General features: G+C 39.7%; 1 protein-coding gene across 1 annotated transcript; it reads right to left on the bottom strand.

Annotated features, from left to right (window-relative positions):
* Positions 1–297: 297 nt before the first annotated feature.
* On the bottom strand, positions 298–21,537 carry IFNGR1 (interferon gamma receptor 1). The gene is made up of 7 exons (XM_007190931.3): positions 21,342–21,537; positions 11,348–11,462; positions 10,495–10,658; positions 9,128–9,300; positions 7,009–7,198; positions 3,620–3,747; positions 298–1,413 (listed from the first exon to the last, which is right to left on the bottom strand). The coding sequence occupies exons 1-7, from the start codon at positions 21,523–21,525 to the stop codon at positions 859–861; spliced, it is 1,509 nt and encodes a 502-aa protein (XP_007190993.2). The 5' UTR covers positions 21,526–21,537; the 3' UTR covers positions 298–858.
* Between the last annotated feature and the right edge of the window lie 461 nt (positions 21,538–21,998).

Genomic DNA, 21,998 nt, shown 5'->3' with positions numbered 1-21,998 from the left:
CTGTGGTTCTGACCACCATCTTTATGCTAGAGACTTCTCACTCTACACCCTCTACAGCTAAATCTCTGCTTTTCCCCCCAAACAGCTTGGGACACACAGCTTGTGTGCTCTGCACACTGATTGCTAAATATTAAGATACAGATATAAAAGGACCATTTTTAAAGACTAGGCTATTTTTAGGACTATTTTAAAGATTAGAGATGAATAATTAGAAAATGATTCTATAACATTAATGGATGGAAAGAAGCAAATGAATAAAAAATATTCTAGTTAACTCTGAATAAATGAATACAAAAATGAACTTTGAAGTTACTTTATTATAAAAATCCTTAAATGCAATGTTCCATAAAAAATATATACATGTTTTTATTTACATACTCTATTAACACTATTGATTTCAATTCAATTTTAAGTACAATTTTGAAAAGCATTCATGTTTTTTCTGAAAGTATTAGAAAAGACTATATACATAAACTTCCAAAAACAAATACCATGCTGAGGCACAGAAAGGAAAAAATCCATTTTGTCTCTTGAAGTGGTTACAAAGGACCCTGGGGGTAACACCTACCATTATAGGAAGCAGGGTTATTAGAGACCGTTCACTGTTACTGTTCACAAATCTAGATGGAAAGGTTCACATGTGACAGTGGTTTTTGTTTTTTTTTAAAGACTCTGCAGTTTTCCGACCAAAAGTGACAGTGTCAAACAGGCTCTTTACACTTTTATCCAAACCATGACATTCCATTTGACTAATATCGAGAAGACACAATTTCTGAAATCGTGATCTTTTCATGAAATCAAAGCAGAAAAACTGTTCAGGAAAAGCAGATCCTTCCAAGTTGGTGACCTTGGTTGATCTTACGAAAACTCTTTGGAATCTGCTGTAGGTCTATAACCAATCAAGGACTCTTTACCACCTTCATCTATAAGCAGATCCACTAACACATGGGGTTTGTCATAACCAAAGGAGGTGGTAGTGTTTCTCAGCGTTATGGACTCTTGTCCTTCTGTCTTTATTTCAGTTTTATTACTTGGGGGAAATTCTGAGTCAGGGCAGTTGTCCGATACCACAAGGCCACTATCAGAACCATTTCTGGAGTGATACGTATTTAAAGTGATGCTGCAGGTTTCAGACTGGTTACTGCTTGCATGGATAGAATTTTCTCCCTTTACTGGGGTCAGAGAGCTACCAGGGGCCAAGTCCGAAATATTTTCTTCAGTGATCACCACTTCTGTTTCACTAGAAAGATCTTCTCCATGTTCTGCTTTTCCTGGATTGTCCTCAGTACACACGTTTGAAATTGTCCCCGGAGAGAGCTGCTCATTTTCTATGGCAATTGGTTGGTAGGTGATGGGCGATATATATTTCGATTCAGATTTTGTCTCTGAAGAGGCACTTTTTACCACAGACAGCTAGGGGAAGAGAAATCAGTGATTAAAAATAATAATTTATTAAACATAAGTGCTCATCCTCAAAAGAAAAATGGTCTAATGGTAATGGTTAACTAAATATACAACTGAATGGCATATTTAGGATAACAGTGTAATAGAATCTGATAGTTGCCTTTTCTTTCTTTTTAATGGAAAGATATTAAGATTAAAAACAATATTTTAGAATTTTTAGAAAGTCACTATCTCACCAACATATGTTGCTTTTTTTTATTTTTTATTTTTTTAATGCTATTCTTGTCTGCTTACATTCTTTTTATTTATGTATGTATGTATGTATGTATGGCTGTGTTGGGTCTTCGTTTCTGTGCAAGGGCTTTCTCTAGTTGTGGCAAGCGGGGGCCACTCTTCATCGCGGTGCGCGGGACTCTCACTATTGTGGCCTCTCGTTGCCAAGCACAAGCTCCAGACACGCAGGCTCAGTAATTGTGGCTCACAGGCCGAGTTGCTCCGCGGCATGTGGGATCTTCCCAGACCAGGGCTCGAACCCGCGTCCCCTGCATTGGCAGGCAGATTCTCAACCACCGCACCACCAGGGAAGCCCCATATGTTGCTTTTTGTGTACTACCTTCGACATGTATGCATGTTACATTTGTAATGGGAGTGCAGTTACTTATTTTATGTAGTATTTCACCATTTGTCTTCATAATTCTAATCTTCATGGGCTCAGTAATTTAACACTGATGGTTAAATAATTTCTCTAATACTAAGTATCAAGGTGTTCCAATTCTCATCATTTATAGAACATGCTGAAGTGAATATTTCTATACATCTTTTTATTTATGAAATTATCTTAAGAATTAATTCTTAAGAGAGGAATTACTAAATCTAAGAGTGTGGCATGTTTAGGATGCTACTACTCTGTACACCCACTGTATGCTTACCTTCCCCTCGGGGCTGTAATTACTTTTTGCCAGCATATACCAGTTTTATTACAAGGTACTAATGGATATTCAGGTTTATTTTTCCTTCTCTAGTGGGTGTAACATAGCATACTGCAAGGTTGGTTTGTGCTTAACTACTAGTAGTAAGAATATTATAATTCATAGGTGAATTGTCTACTAACTATTGATAGTTCTTAACCCCTCTACTTAAAGATAATGTTTCCATAACAAATTTAAATATGCCCTTTGCATATCACAGATATTTTGCCTGTCATATTTGATTTAAATAGTTATCATTCTGATACTTTTAAATGTTCTTTTCATCAGACAAAGACTTTTAAACGTTAGGCATTAAAATGTCACACTTCTTGTTTAGACTCACTGTTGGGTCATCTTTCCTTCTACCCTCTAACCGCCATGAAGAGTTTCTGTATTTGCAGATTTTCAAAAGCCACGCTTTCCCGACACTGGGCCTTAGCACACACTGTCCCTTAGTATCTGGGTAAACTCCTATCTGTCCCTCAAGACTGTTCAGGCATCACTGCCTCTGGAAAAGCCATGACTAACCCTACCCTGCAAAGGTAGAAGAAAAGAAGTCCTCACTGGCATGTATATAAACGTCTATCTTTGAACCTATCACACCGGACAACCATTGAATACTTACCTTTTTTTCCCACTAGACTCTAAGCTCCTTAGCACTGTCTCACTATGCCTCTGCCCCATGCATAAAAAAGCATAGTGCATAGTAAAAAATATGTAGTTTTGGATGTGTGGAAGATTGAGTTATTTATGATAGGTGACATGCTGCTGAACATCATTCTACTTTAAAAAACAAATTTTAAGAATTATCAAAAATTTCAAATTAACATTTTAGTGTACATTTGACCCTTAAGCAATACAAGGGTTAAGGGCACTGAGCACCTATGGAGTCAAAAAATCCACATATGACTTTTGACTCTCCAAAAACTTAACTACTAATAGCCTGCTGTTGGCCAGAAGCCTTACCGATAACATAAATGGTCAATTCACACATATTCTGCATATTATATTCATATCTACATCTGTTTTATACATTCATAACATACCTAACTTTTTCTTAAATTTTTCAGTATTTCTCGGCTATGTGGTTTGTCTGAGAGTTTTTTCAAATTCTCACAAATCTCAAAAAAAATTTCCAGAATATTCATTGAAAAAAATTCAAGTATAAGTGGACCCACACAGTTCACATCTGTGTTGTTCAAGGGCCAACTGTATATAATTAAAGAAAAAATATTTAAATATATTACCAAGGATTTGGGTAACATGATGTTTTCTCTCTTAAATGGATTCATCTTCTTAACGAGACAACATACAGCTACCAGGGCAAGTACTAGAAAGAGTAGTAAAGCAGCAACAATTGGAATCCAAACAGGATCTAAGAAAAGGGAAAGATCACAAATTAGAATTACAATGGAACACTGCTACTATATCCATCAAATAGTTAGAAAGTCTTAGTGCTATTCTTTAACAGATTTACATATCAGGTAATTAAATGGTCAGAGTTTTAAAGAACACTGACACAGAAGTCAGGAGAGATGAGTAAAAAATTACGTACCTGTCCTGGATATCAACATGATTCTTCCCAGCTTTGAGATTCTAAACTTTCTGTGACTACACTGTCATGATATGATGTGGCTAAAATAACTTTTTCATAACAATTTCCTTACAGCCCCAAATACAGAGTGTTTCTAGAGTTACACTTTTCTCTCAGTTGAAGAGGCAAAAGAAAAAAATTTTAAATATATCTCTTTAGAAATAAATTCTGGCAATGTCTCTAACTCTTAAAATAATTTAGTCCCACCCTTCTGAATTCTTAAATTGTTAAAGATTACAAAAACTTATAAAAATACACAGATGTGTACACACACACACACACACACACACACACACATGCACACAGGAAAGCTGAACAGGAATAAATTCCCACTGAATGAAAACCAGATACAACGAATAATATAAAATTGGGACGATCCGTTTCAGAGCACAAACATCTATAATCACGGTTGTATATTTTTCTCTAATGCTGCTTTTTATTTTCACAGCACAATTTTCAATATTTTTTTTTTCCATAGTCCTCTCTTCCAGATTAACAGTACTCGGGACTTCCCTGGTGGTCCAGTGGTTAAGACTCCGCGCTTCCACTGCAGAGGGGTGAGGCGCGGGTTCGATCCCTGGTCAGGGAACTAAGATCCCATATGCCGTGTGGTACGGCCAAAAAAAAAAAAAAAAACCAAACAAATCCAAAAACAAACAAACAAACAAAACAAATTAACAGTACTCTACATATTGTGGTGGTGTTTGCCCTCCTTCATAGCATTTTATTACCTTTAATTTCTATTCTAATGATGACTCTGGAAGTTACTCAAATAAATGCCTCTATCACACCTGTTACAGGAGGTGAAAAAAATTATCACCGTAGGAAAAGATAAAATAACCCCATAAGCAACACTGGCACGTTGCTTAGAAGCACTGAGCGGGCAGGTAGGGAGTGCTGCCACGTTGCTTACAAGCACTGAGCGGGCAGGTAGGGAGTGCTGCCACGTTGCTTAGAAGCACTGAGCGGGCAGGTAGGGAGTGCTGCCACGTTGCTTAGAAGCACTGAGCGGGCAGGTAGGGAGTGCTGCCACGTTGCTTACAAGCACTGAGCGGGCAGGTAGGGAGTGCTGCCACGTTGCTTAGAAGCACTGAGCGGGCAGGTAGGGAGTGCTGCCACGTTGCTTACAAGCACTGAGCGGGCAGGTAGGGAGTGCTGCCACGTTGCTTAGAAGCACTGAGCGGGCAGGTAGGGAGTGCTGCCACGTTGCTTACAAGCACTGAGCGGGCAGGTAGGGAGTGCTGCCACGTTGCTTACAAGCGCTGAGCGGGCAGGTAGGGAGTGCTGCCACGTTGCTTACAAGCACTGAGCGGGCAGGTAGGGAGTGCTGCCACGTTGCTTACAAGCACTGAACGGGCAGGTAGGGAGTGCTGCTTATGCGCCACGATGGTGCCACCATGGGGACACAGTATCAGCCCAGTTCGCAACTCAGGGTTTTTTTTTTTTTTTTTAAATAAATCTGGGGGCTTCCCTGGTGGCGCAGTGGTTGAGAATCCGCCTGCCAATGCAGGGGACACGGGTTCGAGCCCTGGTCTGGGAAGATCCCACATACCACGGAGCAACTAAGTCCGTGAGCCACAATTACTGAGCCTGCGCGTCTGGAGCCTGTGCTCCGCAACAGGAGAGGCCGCGATGGTGAGAGGCCCGCGCACGGCGATGAAGAGTGGCCCCCACTTGCCGCAATTAGAGAAAGCCCTCGCACAGAAACGAAGACCCAACACAGCCATAAATAAATAAAAATAAATAAATCTGGGGCATTTGCATTATTTCAAATTTTACGCATGAATTAGGATTTTCTTCCTCCAAATAGTATAACGCAAACTGGTATTAAATGCACTGCATTATTTTAAGTCACCTATTTGAAACCCTCATATAATGGCCTAAAAGTTTTTAGTATTAAGTTTAGGTGTTTGGTCTGATTCTTCAGCCTAGATTTCCATTCTTCGAAAAGAAATTTGTACTGTGTTATTTTTTTGTACACTTTTTTAACCTAGAAAATATGTTCTAAAAACATCTGAGCAATCAAAAAAATTATATATACACCCAAAGACAATCACCAAAGCATGATTTATCATAGAGAAAAAGCTACAAGTAATCAAAAGTCCAAAAATTGAGGAACATTAAATAAATATGATCTTCATAATAAAACGTTCTAGAGATATTAAAAATAATATTAATAAAGTATGTAAAATAACACGGAAAAATATTTATAGCATATGCTTAGAGCAGTATACAAAGTTACATATACTACATAATATGATCAAGGCTACAGAGCAAAAGAAAAAACAGGATGGGAAAAAACCACCAAACTGTGAGCAACTGAGTGTCTGTAATTTAGAACTACAGATCATTTTGTTTCCTTCTGGCTTTTTATATTTCATAAATTATCTATAATGAACATTTAAATTTCATACCATGGGAAAAAAAGTCCAAATTTTTGTTAAGGTACCTGCCAAATGAGAATGCCAGTTCTGAAGTTCTATCATATGTATCCCCCTCACACACACAAGAAATAATAAAATAAAAATAATGATTTTAAAATGTGTTATACAATTGACCTATAATCCACATTTAAAGCTATCTATATTTATTTTTGGATGTTAATTTCCAGTGCTTGTCCAGTTCACATATGCCACAATTTTAGTCAATGAACATTGCTGCTTTTAGTTTTTAAACTTACTGTCCTCATAAAGAACATTTTAATGGATATATAACAACTTGTTATATTGGAGTAATAAATTGACTTATATCATTATGCATAATCCTGAAATGCAGACATTTATGCACATGGTTTTATGTTTTTGTTATATTTTTTCTTTCCTGGGTCAAAAGGTCATCACATGGCTTTCTAAATCGGTTGCTTTGTATCTCTTAATGCCTGAAAAATGGCCTTATTTTTAATTTTGAACTTCTCTGAAGAATGGAACTACTGAGTATTTTTTAAAAGAGCAGAGATTTATTGAAATTACAAATTGCCTCTTTTTACATTACCCTATTTTAGTGATCACTCCCTATATTTAGGAAAAAATGGCAAGAACTTACCTCCTGTGCTGTTATTATCAAAAATGGTAATACAAAGTTCTTCTGACTTCTCAGTTGTAACAGCCCACATTTCTGAGACTCCTTCTGCGGAAACACAGTACTCAGAGTTCAGCGAGGACACAGGAATACTTAAGAAGCACTGAGTCTCGTTACAATCATCTTCTTTCTTTATGTACATTTTATCTGTGGTCTGGAAAGAGGAAAAAACAACAATGAAAATGCATGACTCCTTTTAATTTGGAAAGAAAAAAATCAATCATTCAATATGATGAATGTTGAACATGTCTGAAAATAGTGTTGATATCAAACAATAAGTCAATTTGTTACTTCAACATGGCATGGTGCTATATATCCATTAAAATGTTCTTTATAGAGGTAATAAATTTAAAAATTAAAATAGAGATTATGAATTTAAAACTCAAATAGCAGTAATGTTCACTCTTAGTTGTCAAACCAACAAATGTTCATTAGTCCTGGTCCTCTAGTGCTAGAAACTTAGCTGGTGAGAGAGAAAAGCATCTCATGGTAAGAACAACATAGGTATTATGCAAAGGCTTTATCTCTTGGCAGTGATACACAGAAGGGATTGAAGCAATCTCTGGGAGTTGATCATTCATTCAACCAGCCACAGTGCACGGATCACTATGCTACGGCCTGAGAACGCAAAGGTAGGGCAGTGGTGCCTGACCTCAAATAACTTATGATAGAGTGTGGAAGAGAGATAAGAAAGAAATGTAAGAGTAACAAGTACTCCAAGAGGACCACTCTATGGAACAAGGAATAACCAGACCAGAGAAGAGGAAAACAGTCCACCTTGTCAGAAAAGATTTCGAAGGAGAGATGATATGCCAGCTGAATACTGAAGAATGAGTAGAAATTTTCCAAAGTAGAAAAGGTGGAGAAGGGCATTCTGTGAAAGAGCAGTGTACCTGCAGGAAACTAAGAACAACAAGCAGTTCACCAAAGCACAAATGAAAATGAAGGTGGAAGGAATTGGGGAGAAGCTGGAAATGATGCAAGAGGCCAAATCATGAAGGCCTTGCAGGCCATGCCATGGAAGAGGATTTAGATATTATTTTGTAGCTGATGGGGATTTGTTAAAGAGTTTTAAGCAGTGAAGTAATATGGTCAGATTTGCACTTTAGAAAGACATCTCAGCTAGCAACCAAAGTGATGTTTTAAAACCTAAATCAGATGTCATTTTTCTGCTTAAATCTTTCCAGAGGCACAATGTCTCACTGAGAATAAGAGTCAAATCCCTCCAAAGCCGTTAGAGAAGTGGCACCCAGTGAACTCTCCGACCTCATCTGCCCCAGCGCTCTAGACAGCGTTGCTGCTCCCTTCACATGCCTGGGCGCTATTGCCAGGCTCTGCCTGATGCCCTCTTCCCACATACATCCACAGAGTTCACCTCCTAACCTCCTCCAGCCCTGGCTCCAGTTAACACTTCCCAGTGAGGCCTGGCCACCCTGCTGAAAATCACTACTGCCCAGCCCTCTTCTATGCTTTGTTGTTCTCCACAGTACTTATCACTGGAGTTTTTTTGTCTGTACTGTTCACTGCTATCTCCTGGTGCCTAGAAGGCACCGGGCATGTGCTTAACAAATATTGTTAAATAAAGGAATGGCAGTGCTGTGGAGAATGGTTGGAACAGAAAAAGTCTAGTCAAAGTGTCGTCTGCACACCAGTGCTAGAATGTAATCATATCCCACAGTAGTACTGTTAGTGTTTTCTTTCAAAAACAAAGATTCCAATTAGAGCTTCATATTATTTCACATCACTACATAACTACCGATGAGGAAGAAAAGATTAAAACTATCCTCATCTTACCAGTGGAGAAATGGAAAAACACAGGTTAATATCCTAGATTAGGACCATGCTGTTAAAAGAGGCAAAGAAAAACTTAAAATGTTTTCACATGGCCAGTGTTAAAGATTACCGCCAGTACTGATTCCCTTCAGCAGCATTCATATATTTCTTTTTTCTTAGTAAAACTTATGATCCATGAGTCTTGCCTGAATATTCATGAACATTCCACTTTCATTACACCACATATAGAAACAACTTATGCTAGCAACAGAAAAATTTCCATTTTGAAAAAGATGAAATAGAAACATACCTCACTTCCATTTATTCTCACAAACACATTGTACGTGAATGTATAACAAGTATTTTCATCATCATATATGGCTTCTGGTTCGTTTTCATTTACCGTAATTAAAGGGTGAAATATATCAACAATGATTTGGTCTTCCTTTTTTCTGATACCCAGTTTAGGTGGTCCAATTTTCCCTGAGGGGACAAAAAAGGAGTAGAATTTGTACCAGCCTTGGAAATTCAGTGTATTACGTATCGCTACCAAAACTCAATCAATCAACCTACTCTTTTTGTTCTTGTTGTTCTAAAGCAGGACCGCATTTAAATCATTCCACAGATATCTAGAAGATATTTTAACTGTCCTTAGTGAATCTTGGTAAAAAGCCTTGACATAATAGAAGCTCTATGAAGTTATTTTTCCTTTATCTTTGCTTCTGTAGATTAAAAAACATTAAACAGAAAACAGAAAATGTTCTCTAAAAAACGTTTCAGAAAAGGCATTTTAGTTATCTTTGAATCTTCACTGAAACTCTTTGTATTTCCAATGCCTATGGATATCTGGAATGAAGGCTCTATAAAAGTTTGCTAAATACATTCAATTTTTATTATGAAAATCAGAACTAGATATTCACTGATTCCACAAATATTTACTATATGTCTTTGATGTCTGGAACCTTGTAGGTGAACCATTTATCTATTCTTCACGTATTCATTGCACACCTACTGTGCGCCAGGCAGGTCTGTTTTTACTCACCAATGTATCCTCAGGAACTAGCATACTTTCTGGCACATAGTATGCCCTTGATAAATCTGTGTGGGAAAAATCTGACATATAGAGGGTATAATTATCAGGTGACAAAAGCATGGACTCTGGGGAAGAAAACTACTTCAAGGGCAAGTAGAGGAGGGGCCTGTAGAAGAGACAAAGTAGGCACGATCCAAAAAGAAGGAGCAGAACCAAAGTGGGGGCTGAAGCTGAACTAGGATGAAGGCGATTATGGAACTCTAAAATTTTTAATGTATTAAATTGGTATTAAAATTCCCACAGGCCTTGAGGACTTAAGGTAGAGGGGAAGACGGAGAGCAGCTCTCACAGTCCTCAGTGAATGCGACTAAGGGAGGAGTGACAGAGGACAGAGAGGGGAAGGGGTGCAGAGTCCAGACCCACATTTGCATGGGGTGGAAGTGTCACAGCTTAGAAGGGGCAAAGTGAGGGGAGCCTCTTAGCCCTATTTTGTGGGGCTTGGGAGAAGAGAAGACAGGAACTCCCTAAATTCCTCCAAATGTTTCTGGGGCATTCTGATAATTTTTAGCAACTGCTTATAAAAGCAAATATATACAGAAGACATGCATAAGATTAAAATTTAGACATGTATACATTCCACTCACCTTCTTTGCATAAAATAAATTCTCTTGACTGTGCATAGACTGACTCCTCTTGTCCAAGCCTAGCTTTAACTCTAGCCCAGAGAGGGCTTGATGGATCATCAATTATGGAAAAGATATTACAAGAATGATGGGAGGTATTGCAGGCATCAATCCACTGCCCGTCCCTAAAATGAAGAAGAACAAAGAAACACAAAGGTAACTTTTATTGTTAATACATAAACTTGAACCATCTCTGTCTGTGCTTTGCTTTTCAGTCATAGTATGGAGCTGGTAGAAAGAGTTGAATAAGAATAGGATGGAGAAGCTAGACAAAGTAGGAAACCTTTACTCTTTGGTTAGAAGGTCTATAGTAAATTCATTTACAATGAAGAGGCTCAATTCAAAATAAGACCTGTACAAACCACATTCCACATGTAATTTTTAAAAATCTGTTCTTTAAACAAATCGATTTCATTGAGTCATTACTTAATTACAGAATCCAACATATTACAATCACTCCTAACACTTGTCAAAAAATTTTTTGAAATTTTTCTTTCTATTCGACAGTACATACACTATAGGAAGTAAGAGGACTTCCCTGTTTTTAATACAGAACTGTAACCTTTATTTGTCATGCCTTAAAATGTCAGAAGTTAGTGATACTCCTCTACGTCAATTCTGACAGGAAGAAGAACTAAATGGCAGGAAGTATTCTGAAAAGAACTAATTTGCATCCTTATTACTTCTGGAAGTCTATAAGCAGTTCAGGAAGTACTGCCACATGGGAAGGAACAATGATGGAAGGAAACAATTCATGAAACGTGAAAGGACCTGGGCAAAAACAGAATGTAAAAGATAAAAGAGTGACACTCACCTATAGGTCATCACCTGTACGGTAAACACAGGGCTCCGCGGCATAATTGGGTAATCCCAAAATAGAACAGTATTCAAGTTATAGGCCTCAATTCTAAGATTGGTTGGTGTCGGCACTGTAAGATGGATGGATGTAAGAAGCTAACATTAACATTAGAAAACCTCAATATAAGAAGCCAAATTAGCCAAATATGTACTTGAAGAAAAGAATTCACCAGAATAGATAATAAATTTATTTAAATTAAGGTATTTCTAAAAATTAATTTTATTTAAAAATGTATAGAAGTGTTTGGATTCATTTTAAATTACTGAAACAACACTGTAATGCAAGGGGAACACAAATATAGTATGAGCAATAAATTCCTAGAATGTTTGAGGAGTTTTTATAAATAACTGCACTGCCTGTTGCAATAATAATCCTCAATTCATTTAATCACTAGAATTTTCTATATTTGATACCACAGACTGTATTCAATGTCTAGAGAGGAACTGGCTACAAGAGGGATGGTCAATTTCACTCTAAAATACTACCTGGGCTCTCAACCCTCCAGCCAGTACTATTACACACTTTTACTACCTTTTCTCTAGCACCGCAATAGATGCCTAACAATTGCCTGACGGAGCCATCAAGCATTCCAGTTTCATCAACATTTTGCTCTCTGAGGTGTGCAGGGCTTTTTTCAAAACATACCCTGTATTTCTTCCTGCTTTTGCTCTTTTAAACCAATTTAGAAAATGTTTGTTGATAAGACATGAAAGTGTTACACAAGAGAATAGGCATAAGTCATTTTAACATCTTATAATCAAACACTACAATGACCATAATCTAGTTACTAAAAGCAGCTATTTTTTTCCCCTGCTCAGTGTAAAAGGTTACTGTTCACCACCCCTTAAAACACTGAACACACACACAAATCTCCTCCCTTCCTCTCTCTCTCCCTTTCTTTCCCTCCTTTCCTTCCCTTCTTCATGAATGAACATGAAGGTATAGACAGAGTTAGCAATATGACCCGAAATTTAAGCTTATTCAATCCTATCTATCTGGAAACCTCCACTAAATATGATGTGCTTATACAACTAAAATAAATAAATGAATAGCAATGTGGTCAGGTGCAGTGGCTTCCAAACATAACTTATCATCCTAAAAAATTCAAAGACAGCCAAAAGTTTATACTTTTTAAAAGTATCCCAGATGATAATGATGATCACTTATGTTTACACCTGGTAGACTGCTCTAATAAGAAAAATATTCCCTGGGTTGGCTATTAAGAAATCTGGGTTCTTTCCTTGCTATACTACTAAAGAGTTACTTCAGAATGCCTCACCTGTCAAGTGAGGTGTTAATTTCACACACATAGGATATTTGCTTACTGTTGAAGAAAACACCTACTATATTTTTTCCCAAAATAAAAATTCCAATATTTGAACCCGAACTGGTACATCGTCTTAATTTACAACTATTTAGCACCTGTATTATCGTTTCAAAGCAGAACATGGATCAAGAGTTATATGGACTAAAGGACAATTAGATTCTACTGCCATTTTTTCCCTTTTTTCTGATTATTTTTTCCTTTACATCAGTGGTTTTCCACAAGGGGTGATTTTGTCCCCCATGGACAGCTGGCACTGTTGGAGACATTTTTGGTTCTCCTAACTGGCTGTTAGTGGTGGGGTGCTACCGGCCTCTAAAGGATAGAGACTAGGGATGCTGCTGATATCCGATAATGCACAGGATAGCTTTCCACATTTTGGCAGTCCAAAATGCCATCAGTGCCAAACACTGAGAAACCCTGCTTTATTATAATTTTAGGAATCTTTTTTATTTAGGAGGAAAAACTAATTTAAAAACAGAATGCAATAAGAAATCATCTCACACCAGTCAGAATGGCCATCATCAAAAAATCTATAAACAATAAATGCTGCAGAGGGTGTGCAGAAAAGGGAAGCCTCTTGCACTGTTGGTGGGAATGTAAATGGGTGCAGCCACTGTGGAGAACAGTAAGAAGGTTCCTCAAAAAACTAAAAATAGAGCTAGCATATGACCCAACAATCCCACCCCTCCTTATATATCTCAAGAAAACGAAAACACTAACTTGAAAAGATACATGCACCCCAATGTTCATAGCAGCATTATTTACAATAGCCAGGATACGGAAGTAACTCACGTGCCCATCAATGGATAAATGGATAAAGAAGATATGGTGTATATACACACAAGGAATACTACTCAGTCATAAAAAGAACGAATGAAATTTTGCCATTTGCAACAACATGGATGGACCTAGACGGTACTAGTGAAATGAGTCAGAGAAAGACAAATACTATATGTTATCACTTATATGTGCAATCTAAGAACAAATGGCAGACTGTAACAAAACAGAAACAGGCTCACAGATATAGAGAACAAACCAGTGATTACCAGTGGGGGGGGAGGGGCAAGATAGGAGTAGGGGATTAAGAGGCATAAACTCTGTCTAAAATAAATAAGCTACAAGGGTATACTGTACAACACAAGGAATATAGCCAATATTCTATAATAACTTTAAATGGAGTATAATCTATAAAAATACTGAATCACTATGCTATACACTTGAAGCTAATATTGTAAATTATACTTCAATTAAAAAAATAAATAAATAGATAAATTAAATAAAACAGAATTTTTTTGATAAACCAGTACATTTTATGTTTCCCGCTCAGCAAATAGCTTTGGTTACTGTTGAAATGTCTAACTTCCATATGACTCACCAAAGCAGCAAAACAATTTGTGCCTAAAGGTTGAGATTATGAAGCTGGAAGGATGTCTCAGATTCAAGTACTCAGTAGGTACAACATGCCCTTTGATCTGCAGCCAGTGATCAGACATCTACCATTTTTCTACTTACTCTTTCTTTCTGGAATACTGTTGATGGCTGCTCGTACTTATCATCTTTGGTTCTCTAAGCAATTTCCTTGCAGGTGAGTCAGGAAGCACTGGTCTTGCCAGATTTAGCCCTGGTTTTGGTGGAGTTCCCATGGCCATACACAGCAGGGTAGACTAAGGCCTCCTTAACAGGGTTCCTTTTCCTATGGTGTGTTCGCACCTCAACTTCAGAAACAACCATCTCAAACAGCTTACATTCTATGGTTGAGGAGGAAATTAAGGCACCCCCCTCCAGGTTCAATTCAACATTGATATCAAATAATAATCACACATACAAATATAATTTTGCAACTAGATAAGAAAGAGAGGTACCTGATGTTAAGCAAACTCATAATGAATCAGAACTTCCCTCAGAAGCCATTTCTTAATTTTAGCATCTTTTGCTTCTCTCGTGGCTGAGAATTTACAAACCATCAGGTCCTGGTTTCTTTTTGTTTAACAGTCCTTCCCTTGATTACTCTCTCTAATCTTACATTTTACAAGAAACAAGAAGAAACCACATGGTACCTTCAATCTGCTTGGAAACCTCCTTCACTAGGCCACTGGGCTCACCAGGCACATTTCCTGCTTTCCCTGCTACTGAAGGTGATGGTGTTGCTAAGCTTCCTGCTACTGTGTAACAAGGATCCTCTTTCTCATTTCCAGTGAAGTTCTTCACTTCCTTTTAAGCCCCCTTTAAAAAAATTATTCCCAATAGGAATGACATTTTAACTGTATGTACTCAATCTGAGATTAATTTCTGCATTTGAGGAAAAGGCATACAGAAATCAATCTGTATTCTAGAATATCAAATAAAGTGCATTTAAATTTAAGAGGTTACTGAATCATACATTATAAAATACAAACAGCAATAGACTTGTGCTACATTAGATTAGTTTTTCGTGTGAATCAGGTGATATTTCCCATAATTTAAGTGAAAGCTTGACATGGTTAGACTAGGATAAGGACTTAAACCACAGCTTCCAAAGCAATCAAGACAGGTGGTAGGAGAAGAGGTTTCAATGGAACCAGCAAACAGAAATTACTACTAGATTATAGGAGAAACTTTTGAATATTGACACCAAAGGATGTAACCTGTGGTTTTAACACTACCAGAAGAGGGCTTCCCTGGTGGCGCAGTGGTTGAGAATCTGCCTGCTAATGCAGGGGACACGGGTTCGAGCCCTGGTCTGGGAAGATCCCACATGCCGCAGAGCGGCTGGGCCCGTGAGCCACAGTTGCTGAGCCTGCGCGTCTGGAGCCTGCGCTCCGCAACAAGAGGGGCCGCGATGGTGAGAGGCCCGCGCACCGTGATGAAGAGTGGCCCCCACTTGCCACAACTAGAGAAGGCCCTAGCACAGAAACGAAGACCCAACATAGCAATCAATCAATCAATCAATTAATCAATAAAAAAAAAAAAATTAAAAAAAAAATATATATATATATTTAACACTACCAGAAGAGAAACCATGCGGTTATTAGACATCTGCCTTTGTCATCTTTGCTAAAATCTCATGATAAATTGACATGAGTAACACGTTTTCTTAAGTTTCAGAATTTTATAACCTAAAGTTTACATGGCTACATATCCAGATAAATAATTGAGGCTTACAGCAAACTTCTATTCATAAAAAATTTACCCTATGTCAATAAAAATGTATGTAGAAATAGCAAGAGAGTGTGCAGTTAAAGGAAAGATCCTACTAGAGTATTTCATGAAGCAGAATAAGCTTGCAGATTTCCCTATCTCTTAAAAATGCCGACAGTTTTCTGTAACACATGTTGTTTTTGGAAATGGGTTCAGAGCTTTTTGGAGCATTATATCTGCATCCTACCCAGAGTACACTTTAGCTCTTTGAAGATCTGCTTCCCAGAACTCCTCTAGCAACTAGCAGCTGAGGATTAAACAAAAGCAAACAAAGGAGAGAAGAATCACTCTTCATAACGTTCTAAACACAATGCAGACAAAAAGGAGAGTTCTGGTTACAACTAACTGCTTCCTGGTGATAAATATGAAAAAAGACCAAGGTAGAGAACAGAAAAGACATATGAAGATCAGCAAGTGGTGAAGCAGTGCCGCTGGATGCGGCAATGGAGATGTCACGGAAGCCCCCAAAGCAGCAGCCAGAACAGCTCTGTAATAATTACCGGGGAAGGCAGCAGAAGGGGAAGCAAACAGCTACAGACATCTCCAGGTTTCCTCTGCATGGACGGTGACAGAAGCATGGGCTGCCTCCTGTGCTCCATCCCATAACCACCAAAAGTATCTGTGCCGCTACTGGAAGAGGCACAGCCTCAGTAGTTCACCGATTTTTACACAATAGCATTCGAAGACTAAATAAAAGATGTGTACATATAAGGCCAAACAGAGCTCTGTACTCTGTAGACACCATGTGACTATCTGCTCACCAACCTCTCTATGGGAAGGACAAACTGAGAAGCATAAAGAAGTAAGGATACACGGGCCAGTAATTAAATCGTTTTGGAGGATTCTAGGTCATCTGACACTACAGCTCAAAAACAAACGCTCTAAATTAAAGCATCCAGACCCTTTACTGAATAAGCAACTCTCAGAGAAAAGAGCTACCAACTTCCTCGTGTTAAAGATGAGGGGCCATGGACGTTTTCACAAAGGTCTCTTCTTACACTGCAAAATGAGAAATGGCATGAGAAATCCAGGCAGAAAAAGTGAAAAACATCAAATCCGGACTTTGGCATTTTTTTCAGATATATTTATGATTATGATCTAGCGACTGAATGGTTTTATAGTGCTGATAAAATAACTTTTTCTTAATGCTTTCTAACTTTTTCTCTTAGCAAGTAGCAGCGTCCTCTAGACTTAAGATGAATAAAGACATTTAAGAATTCTTGCACATGGTGTTTCAAGCATTCATAAAAGTTTTAAAACGGAAACATATCAATATTTTGGGGCTTTGAAATGAATCATATCCATCACTTCGTGAAACTAATGGAAAAACGGTCCTTTTTCTACTTCCTTCTGTTATTTCCTTGTACCTTCAGAAAAAGAGTACCAGAACTAAGGGTTCAAGTGAGGACATCTAAAATATTTCAGGACTATTTCACCTTCCATATGATAGCTCCTTAGCCGGGTCAACATCCCTAGTATCCCTGCAGTCTTCTCTTCCTCCTGACTGTCTTCACGTTTTACCACTCACTCTCTCTTTCTTAAAATGTGGGGTCCAGAAGTAATGCAACTGATGTGAATGAAATACTTTTCCTCCCTTCTTTTTTTTTTAAAGAGATGGGCATATCAAATAGTGGCTTACACTGAACCCATAATTAACTAAAATCCCCCCAGATCTTTCACTCAAATCACCAAGTTAGGGCTTATCCAAAAAATTTCTTCCCAGCCACTTTTCTGATCTGAAATGCAGGGTTCTATTATTGTTCCTGTTTATTCAGTTTCATTAGCTGGGTTTGCTTGGCAGGCCAATACATTCTAATTGAACCAGATCTGCCTAGTCCCCGAGAGAAGTCATTTCTCAAGACTAATTCCCTTTTGGACTAATGCATTCTAAGTTGAGAAATAGTTTAGGAACTGAAAAAACTAAAGAGGCCTTTTCAGTCTATGAAGAACAGGAAATAGGTGGAAGGAGTTAGCTGCTGAGCTTACTTTAAATTTCTCATATTAATCTGGATGAGTTTGTTTTTTTAAAAGCTGACACAATTTCTCATTCATAACTAAAACAATTTAATATTTAAACATATATTTGTGAAAATAATGATGCACATAATTGAATGATAGTCACCAACATATATTAAACATTTACTACACGACAAGCTACGAGCTCAACTTTGTTACGCATTATCTCAGTTAAGCACCAAAACCATCCTAGGCGGGAGGTAATATTTACCAAAAAGAGAAAAAAGGCTTAGAGAAGCTACTTAAAGACTTGACAATGTGGAAAGTTTTGTTGGTTTTAATTAACAAAAGCTGCTTAAGCATCATTTCTATGATAGTTTAACAAAAAAATGGGGAAAATAAGCTCCATATATAATAGGAACTGGAGATAATTGTTTTCTGATGACATCACAAGCATTTGCTTCAAGTAATTTTGCCTGGTTTATCAGACCATCACAATCACATGACGGCACTGCAGAATCTGAACAATGTATTAAATTATTTATTTAGAATGGACATGATTGAAATGGATATCTATTGAATAGTATTAGGATAATCTAAAATACACTCCCTTAATAAGAAAATTACAAGGAAACTCATTCCTTCTTGTCAGGAACTCATTTAATTCTGGTTCATCTTTCATTCTGATTCTTCGTCCAATTAAAATGGAACCATAAATTATCCATTTAGCTCATACAACAATTGCGCTATTGCTGCCAAACTGTATAAGACAGCTCTTTAAAGGGGTTATTTTTCTCTTCAATTCTTTAGGGTTTCTTTTATATAGAAGCAAAAGGTGGATCTTTCAAAAATCCACATAAATCATGAATCAGAATAAAATGAAAAAACTATTATTAATAACCTCTTCAATAAAATTGAAATGCACTGATTTAAGTATTTTGAATCTCTGAAAAACATATAGATTCCAAAGAAAATAATGAAAAATTTCAACACACCCCGAGCATTACCTAAAGTTGGAGAATGAAGAGTTGATAACCAAGTGGAGAAGGTGAGTTAAGAGCCCCACCCCTGTGCTAAAGCATATGCTCTTCAGATAATACCCAGGGTGGAAGAACAAACTGGAAGAAGGTAGCTGACACCTGTGTTTATAAAATGCTGGAGTACAGAAGTCACAGAAGATCTTCCTGTGGGGGGAAGGCAGGCAATCATACTCCCAGGGCCGGCTTCAAGGACATACGAACTGTGTACTCACGAGGGGCCCCATGCTCAGGAGGGCTCTGTACTCAGAAGGAAGGGCCGTGCACTTGGTTTAATGCTCTGCCCTAGCCAGGAACTTCAGTCACCCTCTTCCTCTCTTCCCACATCCAGTGAATCACCAAGTTATGCTGACTCTCTTCTAATTTCTTCTTCTCCATTTAAACTGCCTCTTCCCATGGTCTCCTCCCAGACTTAAGCAGCAGGCTCCTAAGTGACCTCCCTCCTTTGAGTCTACCGCCAAACTATTCGGTAAGGTGAATGGTCTTTCTAAATGGCCTATCTGATCCTGCATGAAATCATTTATCTCCTTAAAATAACCCCATGGCTGCCCACTGACTTGAGCAAGGGAGAGTGAGCCTGTTATTTTGCTGGCTAAGCACCTGTACTTCTTTCAGGAACTTTATTGCTCTTCTTCTGGGAAGTCTCCTACTGCCACCACCTGTAACAATATGCTTCCCATGCAAGCTGGCGTCTGCCCCAAGCTAGGCAAATCAGAGCCTTCTTCCAGGATCTGGTTTCGGTGGAGGAAGCTGCAAGATGTCAAAACCCAAAAGCTGTCAACATCCATGATTCCTGCCAAGTCGAGAAGACTGCCAACACTCAGAGTCAGTAGTAAGAAATGGAGGGTATGGGCACTTTTGAGTTCCTGGTTCATCTTCCTGAGGCCCAGCTGGCATCTGTACCTTTCTGTTTAACTCTCACTTAGATTCTCTGAGCCAATAAATTCCTCTTTTTGTCTAAGTGAGCCAAAGCTGTGTTTCTGTCCTTTGCTGTTACACATGACAAGGCACTTCATTAATTGGTTCCTACCTCTCCACATACCCTTTCTCCCCTTATATCCTCACACACATACTGTACAATAAAATGCTTAAGTTATTCCACTAGTTCAACCTGCTGTTTCACAGCCCTTCCTCTGCACACACAAGTCTCTCTGCACCTCCAGTTCCAACTCTGGGGTCATCTTCTTTGTGAAGCCTTTCCTGATTCCCCTGCTCAGAGCCAGACGCCCATATCCTACTTTCCAGTAACCTATGTGTAAGTTCAAGCTCTTATCACAAAGGACTGCAACTGCCCTTGCGGATGACTAACTTGCCCCAGGTAATGGCAGAGTGCAGAGTTAAGAACTCGGACTCTGGAACCCAACTGCCAAGCTCCCCAGTGAATAGCAGCAACTTGGTTAGACCTCTCTGTGCCTCAGTTTCTCAGCCATATTTGGAGATACAACAGCACCTACTTTATAGGACTTTTGGGAAATGGTGTGATAAGAACTTACAACAGTACCTGATAACTGTTAGCTATAAAATCACGATCCTTGAAGGCAGAAACTAAATAACTCCCATTTTTGTATTCCCAACACCTGGCACAATTTCTTTTTCAAGGAATGACTTAACTATTTGTTTGCTTGACTTCTAAACGGCAAGCCAAAGGAGAGCTGGATATGAATGGAGCACATCTAACAAATGTCACTGAGGAAGTCGTAACACAGAGGTGCAGACCCAGAGTTTGCCAAGGGTCAAGGAGGCTGGGTCTCCCTGACCCCTTCCAGGCAGCTGCTAACTGCCTACACAGAGAAGACACTCAAGACTGTCCGGTTTTCTGATAATCTAGGTTTATCCCTTTTGCAGAAAAACTACTGATTTCACTGGAGCTCTTAATTATCATTATACCTAGCTTTAGGAAAAACATGTTCTCATCATGTTTCCTGGAAAAATCTCAAAAAGCAGGCGGAGATAAACGAGGAACTAGGCTATGCGGAGAGACCTACTGTCTGACAAATGGGCTCGTGAGTGCACGCACTGGACCACTTCCAGATTTACACGTAAGAAGCAGTTTACTGCCTTTTCATAATTCTCAGCTGGCGAAAGAACTTCTAAGAATTCGGGGCCTACCTTACGAATATTTAAGTCATGAGCTGTGGCCACAGTGTACAACTGCTGACCAGGACACTCACTTATTTAAAAATTAATTAAGAGAACGTGTTTCGTTGTTTTGGTAACCACGTAAGGGGCCAGAGAAAGGGAAGTGAAGGCTGCAAACCGCGGAAACTCTGCGTCGCCTTCCCGGCGGCCGCCCCCTTAGGACCCGAAGCCACCGGGCGTCAACGACAAACGCGGGCGTCGAGGACAAATGCGGACGCGGCTCCTCCGCGGGGGGGAGGGTTCCTGGCCGGTGGGGTTCCCTCCCTCCCCTCCCGTCCCCACCCGGTCGCGGCGCTGCCGCGAGCAACAATACCCGAGGACAGCTTCTGATCCGCGGCGCCCATCTCAGCCCAGCTTCCGGCCTGCACGATAAGGACGAGGAAAAGGAAGAGAGCCATGCTGCTCCGGACCGACTCGGGTGCTGCCCAGAACTGCGGGCAGCCCCAAGCGCGGCCCTCGGGCCTAGGCCTTGCGTCATTTCCTCCACCGCAGACCATCCCGCCAGCGAGAGGCGGAGCGCGGACGGTAAAGTGGGGCGCGGACAGCGAAGCCGCGACCAGGACTGGCCCGCCAGCCTGGACGAGAGGCGGGGCCAGAGCGGGGGAGGCGGGGCCGGGGCGCGGAGGCGGGGCCGGGGCGCGGAGGCGGGGCCGGGGCGCGGAGGCGGGGCCGGGGCGCGGAGGCGGGGCGCGGAGGCAGGCCTGCGCGTGGTAGTTAGCACGCGCGGGGTGGCGGAGGTTCCCTGGGGAGCGGAGCCTGGGAGGGGAGGAGGACTACAATGGGAAGGCGGCCTCTTTGGAAGCTCGGCGTTAGGGGCACGACAGTCTGTGCTCGCGACCTTGGCTCGCAGGTTTGTGAGTAACTTGGGTCCAAAGGTCATGTTCTTTCAGGTTTCCACGACGTTCCGTGATGCATCTTCCTCTTCTTGCAGTGTTCTGGACTTGCAGAACTTTGCCCTAGGCCACAACCC

The sequence above is a fragment of the Balaenoptera acutorostrata genome, chromosome 14, assembly GCF_949987535.1.
Source record: "Balaenoptera acutorostrata chromosome 14, mBalAcu1.1, whole genome shotgun sequence".
NCBI lineage: Eukaryota > Metazoa > Chordata > Mammalia > Artiodactyla > Balaenopteridae > Balaenoptera > Balaenoptera acutorostrata.
Note: the sequence above shows the minus strand (reverse complement) of the source record. Positions and strands in the feature narration are given on the sequence as shown.